The 11,883-nt window shown below is 32.6% G+C and overlaps 1 protein-coding gene across 1 annotated transcript; it reads right to left on the bottom strand.

Annotated features, from left to right (window-relative positions):
• Positions 1-4,249: 4,249 nt before the first annotated feature.
• LOC107853643 (zinc finger protein 10) lies at positions 4,250-5,437 on the bottom strand. The gene has a single exon (XM_016698625.2). It carries the CDS (start codon positions 5,246-5,248, stop codon positions 4,463-4,465), a length of 786 nt encoding a protein of 261 aa, XP_016554111.1. The 5' UTR covers positions 5,249-5,437; the 3' UTR covers positions 4,250-4,462.
• Positions 5,438-11,883: the final 6,446 nt, after the last annotated feature.

Raw genomic sequence — 11,883 nt, forward strand, 5'->3', positions numbered from 1 at the left:
GTTTGAGAGAGAGAGGAAGAGAAAAAGGGCGAGAGAGATGTTTCCGACGAGATGTTTCTGGAAAATGCTACAGCCATCCACTTTTCTCCCATTTGTCATCGACACCGAGCTCATCGGAGCTCCAGTGTAGTGAAAACAGGAAGCCCAGCCCTTTTCTCGCCCTAACCTGCGTCAATTCGTTCCTTCTTTTTCGGTTTTCAGTTGGATCCCACCGGAAAACGTTGGTTATGAGTTCACCAGTTGTCTACATCATAAAAAACGGCGTCCAACACCCGAAATAGATCCATTCTCCGCTAACCCTGCCTGAGAACCACCCGAAAACGAATGATACAGTGACATCATGCGAGGGTTTGGGTACAGTCTTCTTTTATTTGATGATTTTTGGGGTCCGGGTTGGTGAAAAATACAAAAAAAAAGGGGTATAGAATGAAGTTTGGACGAGTTCGTTTGTTCGAGGTTCTGGGTACGGACTTCGTTTAATTGAATAACACATTTTGAAAGTCCCAATTTCAGGTTCAATTCTTCTATATCCTCTCTTTATTTTGTTAACGTGATTCGGTCATTATGTATTGGGTAATTATGATTGTTTAATTTTGTTGATGTTATGATTATGTGCTTGACGATGTAATTTTGGTGATATAAGGAGCGAATTTGAGTAATTTTGATGGTGTGATTGATTAAAATGAAGTTGGGGACGGGAATCGAAAATTGATAAAAGTGAATATTATGATATTTTGATACATTGTTGATGTTGAATGTGATATGTCGTCGAGCGGGTAGACAAACAGTAAGTTCGGGTAGGAAAATTTAGAATTGGTGTATTGTTGGAATGTTTGGAATATTTGTTGAATGTTTTGTTTATCGTATTTAAAAAGTGTAGTCATTTGGCGGGGGAATGCCCCAAGGTATTTGTATTTATTCACCGGGGAATGCCCCGATGTTATGTCTTCGAAGGAGGTTCGTGATCAAGGCCCGAGGCATAGGGTAAAACATTCAGGAGTAGCCTAAGATTAATTTAGAATAGAATAGATTTATATTTCTTGCATTTTTCATTTTTTTGGGACTGTATAATTGGATTGGACACTAAATTTTGGATTGTTTTATTTTGTTTGCTTGCTTGATTGTTTTGCATGCTTTGTGTGGTTTATACATTCGTAGTGTCAAAATTAGCCGATACGCTCCACCAAACGACTGTGGTTGAACCGCGGAATCGAGGGGTACCTAACACCTTCCTCTCTGTCAACAGAATTCCTTAGCTGGAATCTCTGTTCGCGGATCAGTTTTAAAAAGTCAAATTATTTCGAAAAGGATCTCTCAAAGGTGACTTGGCACACTCGATTTATGCCAAGTGGCGACTCTGAATAAAAAATGTAAATAATCCTTTTTCAAAATAAATTTTCCTTTTTTGTCACTTAAATAATAAAACCCTTTCAAACCTTTAAAATATAATTCTTTTCGGTTGAAAAGGGGTGTGACAATCGTTATCAAACAAGCCATTCATAGGCACAATTCAATAAACCATCATTATCACCAATTTAGCCTCTCATGGGCAACCAATAGATATAGTATTTTTATCAATACTAACACAAGAATATTATAAAATAAATCACAATTTTATGCTAAAGCATACAAGTGACTATTGGAGCCTTAATTACTCATTAATTATTAAAAGTATCATTACCTTCTTAAATACCGCAACTTGGGTTCTAACCTGACCACCTATAACTAGCACATTCACGCGTATCATTATTCTCTACCTCTTTTTACATAATACAATCATCACACTAATTCAAGTCATCTATCCCTTAGATATTGCAATGCTCATCAATATTCGATCTTAGCATAATTCTCCTCATCATATTAATGCACCATACATACAACTAAATACCATTACAACTCAACTAGGTTCATCACTAGAACAACAAAAAAAAAATCATGTTCATATACATTTACAACAATATCCTTTCGGGCACATAACACGTAATATCATAAATATTACATAATCATGGTTTTTGGGATTAAAGTTAAGTCCTCATGTCTTTATCCACCTCAACTCCATGCCCTAGGCCTAGACATGCTTTATCCCATCAATTCTAAATTATAAAAATATAAAATAACACAATCTTCTACTCATTAAACCTAGCCTACCTGGACGCCAAACTTTTGGAAGAATCAAGCTACAACAAGGATGCTCTTTTCTTTCCTTCATGCCTTGATCAAGCAATTATAAGAGTAATTAAATAATTACTCTTCAAACAAACCGTTAATTCAAGGTTTATATCATTCTCCAAATTCAATTAATCATTAATTAGCTCTTTCAAGCTTCTTTCATCTCCATTAATGGAGTTTTTATGCTAAAGGTCTCATCTTTATGGAACTTCAAGTTCCTAACCATCAAAATTCATAATCTAATTTATGAAATTCATGTTAGGAATCTTTAATTTATAGTTTAGAACCAGCTCTAGGTAAAACACCCATGAGTATTCCCCAAAAGAATTCCATCATACCCCAAAAGAATTCCATCATTAAATGTTTTTTTAAGGATTTCAAGTTGTTAAAGAATTAAAAGACGAAGAAAATAATGGAAAAGCTTACCACAACGAAGAAATTTCACCTTAAGCTCTGAAAAATCACCTCTCTAGGATTGGAAATGAAATTTGGGGGCTTTAGACCTAAAATACGGCTGAAGCTGATTTAAATATCATCAGAATTTGCGCTATAGCAAAATCCCATTTCAGTCCGGACAGTGCTCAGTAAAACAGTCATAAATTTTTACTCCGAATTTGGATTGAGCAACGGTTTATTGCGTTGGAAAGAGGACTCAAATATCTTTAATGTAGTAGGTATTGGGACCCTAGCTCCTTATATTCAATGAGATTTGATCATTTGAAGTTGGTCCTAATAGAAACTCATATCGAAACTATATCGAAAAGAAAGTTTTATACTTAACTTTGTGTTAGGGATATTGTACGACCTTAATTCATACCTAAAGAACTTTCAACTAAAATATTTATATTAGCACTCATGAATAATTAAATTCATCAGGCTTGAGTCTATCTAGACACATCCAAAGGCTAAAATCTTCGTCGGAAAATTTGAGGTATATTGACTATTTTGGAACCAAGTTAATATTGAGGAATAAAAATTAAGAATTTTCATGAATTTATTACGAATAATTTAGTAACAACGAAATGGGTCGTTACACGAATATAATACCAAAAAAAGGTAAAAGAAAAAAGAAACATTTAAAATCTTCCTTTTCATGGATAGATTTCGAATGTGTCAAGAACTCCTTTTTAAGTAGTACTTACTACTTTTTGTTTCCTTAACTAAAAGTATATACATTATTCATCTGTTTCCTTCTTCTCATTTTAACTGTTGCTTTAATTTAAAATTATTATTTTAAAATAATTATTATTTTAGAAGTTCAGAACGAAAGTTGACAATTGTTGTATGCCCTTAACATTAAAGTAGCAGTTCTTTTTATTATTAATCAATCCCGTTTGGCCATGAAAGATTTTCATGTTTTTTTGAAAAATATTTCACTGTTTTGAAAATTGTAGTGTTTTATAAGAATTTTAAATGAAATTTAGAATTGTATTTGGAAAATTGAAACTTCTCTCACAAAAAATCAAAAAGCACTCTAATTTATTTTTATGACCAAACACAACTCTAACTCCAACTTCAAAATTTTTTCATTTTCATGGTCAAAATCTGCTTAATAAACAACTACTAATAAATAGTAACTTAATAAACTATATTTTGTATTGTTAATGATGTAAAAAGAGCTAAAACGATAGTTAAAATGAATCTGCTAGAGTATATACCGATGAGAGGCAACATAAATGCAGCAATAAAGAGTGGTAACATGACAGATATACTAATAATCCCCACGGAAATATATGTTGTCTGCAGAAATGAGCAAAGTAGAAAATGACACTGCACTGCAAACCTCTTTTTTCACAGTCTAGCTCGCACTCCAACCCTAGCCAATAACTTTCTTCTGATCCAATTAGTATTTTCTTCGTTTCAAATTGATTGACTTGATACGAAATTTAAGAAAATAAAGAAGATTTTTTAATTTTGTGGTATTAAGTTAAAGATATGTTAAATGTACCCAAACGTCATTTAATCTTGTGATTTTAAACATGCAATATGGAACGTTCGAAATAAAGGGTTCCTAAAAAAGTTAAAAATAAGTCTTTTTTAAACGGACTAAAAAAAAAAATTATGTCAAACAAATTGTTGAAACGGAAGGAGTACGCACTATTCTTTTATTATTATCTCACTTAACCTTCATTTCTTTTAAATTTACAACTTTTGCTCTTCTTCTAGTCTTTTGCTTCAATTGATGGAGTATATTGCAATTCACATCACAACGAATAACCAATCCACATATAAAAAGGAAATTAATTAAGTCTAGGGAAATTAACCACAAGATGTTTTTATGACTTGTGTTCGATCATGGTGAGGATGTTGTTGATGATGATGATCTCCATCCTAGTCGAAGCTCGAGATCAAGTTCATCTTCAATGGTTGAATCCCTCGTGTTGATACCATAGTCATGATTATTATCATCATTACTAGTGTTAGATGATGTGTTGATGCTTGGATTAGGCCTATTTATTGGAAAGCTTAGAGGACAAGGAGTACTTGGAGACATCAAATTGTTTGTTGGATATGGTGAGATAGAGAGATTAAGAGTAGAAGGTGATGAATTGTTATTCAAAGTACAAGATTTTCTTGATGTGGGGTTGAAAACATGAGTGTTGCTAGGGTTAGGCAAGGAGTATAGAAGACAAAGTCCACCATTTGCGACAAATTCTTGAGTTGGAATTAGGAGGGTAGAATTAGCATTTGGTGAAGAAGTGTGGTTATGGTAATTGCTATTTGAAGCATATTGTGGTGGAGTTTGGTGGAGCCTAGCACGGTCACGGCGGTGCACATTCATGTGTCCACCTAGGGCTTGTGCTGACCGGAATTCTCTCCGGCAAAAGGTACATGTATAGGACCTTGGTGGCCAAGTGGTGCCCATGGCATTGCCTGTGTCTTCCTCAAATGCTCTAACTTCCCACGAATCATCGTCATCCTGAGGTGTTGCACGAGTTGCTTGCTTAGCGTTCCACATCCAACAGTCAGAGGCAGAGCCAGTATCCAGTGGTGGTGGTGGTTGTTGGTTCTGCTCTTCTTGGGATTGAGCCAGTTTTTGGAGTTGAGTCGAGGAAAGAATCCCAAGTTCAGCAGCCATGATATAAAATTAACAATTTATATATAGGGTGATAAGAGTTATGATGTGGAACAAATGATGAAAAGGGTTAAATAGAGGATGGGCTCATGAGTGGGGGAATAGAAACAAATAAACCCTAGCTACACTGAAGATATCTACAAGGTTTCCAAGTATATAGTTGGAATTTAGTACTAATCAAGACAAAATATTGGCAAATATAATAAAATTGTGCAGGTGAAATTAGTGACTCTAATCTTTGCAGAATACTTAGTCTTTAACGCCCTTCATTTTTTTTAAGGCATTCATGTCTATATCTAACTGCAAATCTTTTCTCTGCCTCTGGAAGGAATAATTTGACACCAAATCATAAAAGAAGGGAAAACGAGCCATTTATTATTACGCTAGGTGTTAAGTGGAAGTGAAGTCATGTATGCAACTGAGGCATATTGATTAACAATTTGAACATCCAAAGAAGCTAATTGTATGCACTACCTAAGAGTTTACACAAAGGCGGCCTATATAGAATTTATAGTTTTTAAGTTCCGATAATGACTTCAAGTTAATACTGCAATAATAATTAAGGAGTTCACAGTCAAATATTTATAGATGTTCAGTAAATTTCTTAAAAATATATAGAGTTTGGACAAAGCTATCGTAAGCAGATTTCTAGATCAGCCCGCTGATAGTTTACTTCACCCTTGACTCATGTGCTATATTGATTTTGACTGGGAAGAAAGGAATATATTGGATTGACCGAAATGTTGTTGATTAATTGTGATTTAGTATTCATGACAATGCTAATGAAGTTTCCATTAGCATTAATTCTGGCATATAGTCTTTGTCATGGAATGAGAATTGTTACACATTTTATGATGTGACTTGGCCTAAATTATTAGGACAAGATACACAGGGGTTGTTTGAGAAACAACTCACTTTGCTTTATTTGTGTACTGACATTTAACTGTCATTACTTCATTTTGCACGAACCAATATAGATATTTGTCACAAACATACCCCAAAAGAAAGAAAACATATTTCCTTGTGAATTGTTATTATTGGGCAAGTTAACATGTTATATAGAGATATAAATTCTTTGTAGCACTATATATTGGTGTCACTCTTGTTATTAATTAAAACAAAGAAAGATGTCTCCTTAAGATTCATTCCTTCTGAGGAACTTTAGTAGGTGTTACGTGCAAATATTAGGGCCATCAAATGAATTTTTTGGACATGATTGGATAAGACTAAGATCTGAGATCATCGGTACTCATATCGATAGTGTGTCTATACTGCAATATACCCTTGCAAATCTCACATCGGAAAGAAAGAGGAAAGTCAGGGTCAAAGCAGAACAAAACATATATCATGGGTCTTGCCATTAGCAGTATATTTATAGGTGTTACCCAATGATCCCCCTCAACATGTCATTCTTGGGAAGCGAACCCATGACCTTGGCTCTAATACTATTTTTAGGATCAAGCACTTGTACTCATTCCCAAATTATAGCTAACAACAAAAATTATAATTTTATTTCTTAACCAAGTGTCATGTTTGCTCATGACTTCGATGTTTCACTATAGATATTATCTTGGTGTTACGAAACACTTCCTATGATTCAAACTTGGAATCTTTAATCAAGAGCGAAGGATCTCAAGCATCAAATGATCACAATTCTTCAAGGTCTCTTTCTAGTTTTCTAAAATCAAAACTATTTTAAATTTAAATTTAATTTTTGATTCAATTGATTGATAGAAGATTCACATTTTGTTTTCTTTTGGATTTGAAAAGTTATCAAATTAATCGCTAATAGTACGTTACCTTTTGATATTATCGTCATGTACTAAAAACAGCCTTTCTTTCTTTAGTGTCTTGTTTTATTCCTTTCATATTTTGCTTCAACATTTCTTACCCATTAAGGACCTAATTAAATATTAGACTGTCATCAATCAATCCCTCCTTGTACAACTCAAAACTATCAAACTTTAATTTGGATGTCGATACCACAAAGATGATCAAATTGATTGAGTAGGTGAATTTATTTCAGATGTGATTTCAGGTTCAAAATCTCATGCATGTTTTCTCAGCCGAGTTCATCAACGAAATCCACCTAATGTAATTTATATTTTTCGTATAATTTGCAGACTATTATACTGGAGTAAAATTTATCTTATGCGCACTCAGAAAATAACAATTGCTTTCACTTTTTTTAAAAAATGGATGTTGAGTTGTTGACAGCTTTATAGTTTGTACTACAATTTAATCATAAACTTTTTCTTTCTTATTTTATCCTATATGTTGTTTGCTTCTCAATTGTCCATTTTGTGAGCTTTCTCGTAGAAAATGAGCAGAATAATATTTTTGTAAATTACTGTATCCCTTAAATATCTCTACTAGCAATTAAAAAAATGCCAAAACAATGCGTACTTAATTAGCTGTCCATTTTGGTGAACTGAAAAAGGATAATATAAGAGACTATTAAATTAATCGCTGTCTTAATTATATTCATGAAATTTCATAGATATTTACATCTTCTCTGCTTGGCATAGAAAAAATAAATTTTAAAAAATCTTACTTAGATACTGCTTAATTCCTTTGTTTACATCGTTTCAACATGCTGCCAAGTCCTAGGTTCCAGCTTGCTAAGCTAATTCCTAGTAAAAAATCTACAAAATTTTTTTTATCAATTATCATTACATACTGTTTGTGTACCAATGATGTTTTTTTCAAAGACAAAATATTTTAAATATGCACAATCCTCGACTTAAACAAATTTAACGTGTAATTTATTGTACTTACTTCAACACAAATACGTACTTTTCCCTTTTTAGCATTTAGTTTCTAGTAACTACCAAGGTTTCATCTGCAAGGGTTGACTGAGTTCGTTGGGCGAGTGGTTTCCCATAAAGGAGACCTAAGATCAATTTCCCTTACCAGTAGCCTTCTTAGTCAGAGTTCGTTGTACATCTTTTATATAATTTGTGAGCTACTGCACATGTACGGATTTACTAAGTGCGGTTTCCTAGGGAGTTCCCCCCTCCCCAACACACACACACAAAAAAAAAAGTACCAAGGTTTTCCTATAGTCAGAGTTCGTCGTACGTCTTTTGTGTAGTTTGCGAGTTACTGCACAGGTACGGATTTATCCTGTGCAATTTCCTAGGGAGTCCCTCCCCCGCACCCCCACCAAAAAAAAATTAAAAAAAAATACCAAGGTTTTCTTATCAATACATAAATTGCGATTGATTTCTATAATCAATTTTCACCAAAGCCGAATTTGTGTATCATACATATACACCATATGTAGAGGGGATATTCCAAATTTGGTTGGCGAATAAACATATTTGTTTGAGTCACAGTTAATTTATGGTAATGAAAGAGAATTTGTTCAATGAATTTTAGAAGATATAGCAATAGGCAATAGTAATAAAGATATGAATATGTAAGCAGTATGATAAGATTACATGATCATATGATAAAAAACAAATAGCTGGATCTTGGTATTATCGATTGAACTCTGGTATTATGAATTATATTCTACGAACAGGGGGATTTATATGAAATCTAAGGGTGATGAAATTAGCCCATGAATGCATTCATTCAACCCGTTTAAGTTTGCATGAGTCAATGATTCGTTCAACCCAAGCGTCATGAAGTTGGGGAGTTATGCAACTTAAATTGATTCATGATAAATCTTGACAAAATATTTTTAAAAAAATATTATTTTTTATTTGATGTGTTATATATATATATATATATATATATATATATATATATATGGTATAATAAAGAAAAAAAATGATTAGGTAGTCAAAATAAATAGTAAAAATCAAACAAAAAAAATTAAAACTTAGCAAAGAAATTATACAAATTTAGTTATGATTCATTTGTTAGTCCATCTCAGTCTAATCCAAATAATTTTTGGACGGGTGATTTTATTTATTAACTCAGTTCATTTAGACTCGCCTAAATTCAACTCAATTAGTTCTCTCATTAGACACCACTAACCGAAACCTTGAGGCATGGACACTACTCAAGGCGCAAGCAAGTCTAAGATTTTGAGCCAAAAATTGCTCGTAATTTTACTTTGCTTTGCAGTGTCGAATGTGTACAAGGTCATTGGACAACGCAAAAGCTCTTGGCAACTAAAACATGAACTCAAGCAGATCCCGATTATGAAATCTCAAGGTCAATTTTAATTTATCCACACACTTGGTGAAGGCAACACCACAGCTGATCTTCTTGTAAATTTGCAGAGAGTACTAATAGAAACTCTTTCTTCAATGAGGCTGTAAACTTGTCCACTCTGATTATATCTACTTTGAAGAACGACGTTAAAGGCTCCCCGAAATTTAAAATTCAAGTCAAGAAAGGCTTTTCCATCTTTGAACTAGGCTGAACATTTAGTTAACTACTAAAGATGCTTAGTAGCATCTCTTTTTGTGAGCTTAGTTTTTAAAAGGAGAGACCCTCCTGGTTTATTTTGTACTTAGATCGAACTGGATGAGTGGTCTACACTCAAGCTTTGTAATTCTTGAGGTTTAAGGACATATCCACCTTTTTGTACCCTTTTGATCTATCATGACATAAACTCCCATATGGGAACGTTTATAACATTCAGTGCTCATAGATTATATATGTTGTATGAAGTGTATATATTGTGTATAATGCATACATATAGTGTATATACAGCATATAAAATGTGTATTTAACCTTGTTAACATGCATATATAACCTTGTTCCAAAATTTGGGTTGTTTTATGAATAAATTACACAAAATCAGAAATTTAAGTGGCCTTATTATCCAAAATCCCTTATATTTTAAACAATTACTTAAAGTATAAATTACATAAATCTCTTAGTAAGTGAAAGTAATTACATAAAATCCCTTCAGCCTTTCTCTCTCCCGGTTTTGAGAAAGATACTCATACATTTGGTCAACCCTCATACATTGTTGGAATGTATGATAAAGCTGATTAGGCTATATTTAAGGAAAGATAAATCTGATAATATCATTCTGTTCCTTAATTCACGTCATTAATTACTCAATATTTAGTGGTGTATTATTAAATATAGTAACTGAAATTGATCTTGAGCCGGGTGCCTATCGGAAACAGCCTCTCTACTTTTTCAGAAGTAGCGGTATGGACTGTGTACATTTTACCCTCCCTAGACCCCACTTGGTGGGAATTCACTGGGTTTGTTGTTGTTGTTGTTGTTGTTGTTGTAGTAACTGAAATTTAAATTAAAAAAATATGTTAAACATCATATTAAATTTTCTTCTTTGTTGAATTGCGTTCAATGAAGAAAAAATCTTCTACTGCTTTCTTCAGTTCTCAGAAAAATCAATATGAACATATAATAGTACTGCTAATACATATTTTAATAGAAATTTCAGTTGTCGGATTATAGTTGTTAAGTCTTGTTATTTTTTTTCTGATATGTATTGTATTATATTATACGTTGAATATATATGGGAAATTTGATTGTTATAGATTTTAAAGAAGTTCGTTTTTTAATGTGTTACTGCGATTAATGTAATTACTATTGTATTGGTTGTTCCTATACATTCTAAAATGTGTAAAAATCTGATATACTAATGTATAATGACTCATCGTACATATAGACTTATGTATGATGAAATATTTTGACATGATATCTATATCATCATACAATATTTTCGTGAGAAATTTTTCTTTTGCAGCTATCCTTGTAACGTTTTATGCTATAGTAATATACATATAGTGAAGCGTTTGTATGGATCAATCAATTCAATGTTACAATATCTTCATACAATAAAGTTTCATGTATAAGGATACCAAATTTTAGAACATTATTAAACATGCATGTGTAAACCTTATACAATTAATAATATAGTATTAATACATGGATAATGAAATCTTATACATAGAATCATACTGCTAAAACAAATAAAAGACAACCTCATACAATAGTTTCACATGTATGTGTAAACCTTATACAAGTAATAAATATAATCTAATACTGTTTCACATGTATACGAACACCTTATACAATTCACTATATAATCTTAACAACTGTATAATGAAATCTTATACATAAAATAGTGCTGCTAATACATATTTTAATGATAACTAAACCTTCGACAGACGTGGTCGTCTAGAATCATCAACCTTTTTCTTACTTGACGATTTTGGAGCTTTCTTGTTTGAACTTGAAACGACAACTTCCCTCAATTTCTTCATTGTTACTGGATAGTTTCGGTGCTTCGAATGGTTCTCTGTGAAATTGGGTTTTTCATAATCAATAGAACCAAGAACGAAACCAACAATGGGAATAACAATATGTGATCATTAAATGGAGAAGATTCAACTTAATTCGTTTTTTATAAAATTTAGATAACATATATTCCCGGATTCAGAGAAGCATATATTGGATTAAATTGCAATTTTTTTTCTGGGTTTTTGATGAAAATGGAGAAGATTTTGTCGATTTTGGACGGAGAAAAGATAATTTTGGACGGAGAAAATGGAGAAGATTTTTTTTTGGAGAGAGATTATTGTAGATCGGGATTTGTGGGTGTGGAGAGATGATAAGGAGGTTTAATGCAGATAGATAATTGGAGAGATAAGGTAGCAAGATTTTAGGAGGAAAATATGGAGCTATTTGGAATGTATAAG

Source organism: Capsicum annuum, chromosome 1 (assembly GCF_002878395.1).
Source record: "Capsicum annuum cultivar UCD-10X-F1 chromosome 1, UCD10Xv1.1, whole genome shotgun sequence".
Classification (NCBI taxonomy): Eukaryota; Viridiplantae; Streptophyta; class Magnoliopsida; order Solanales; family Solanaceae; genus Capsicum; species Capsicum annuum.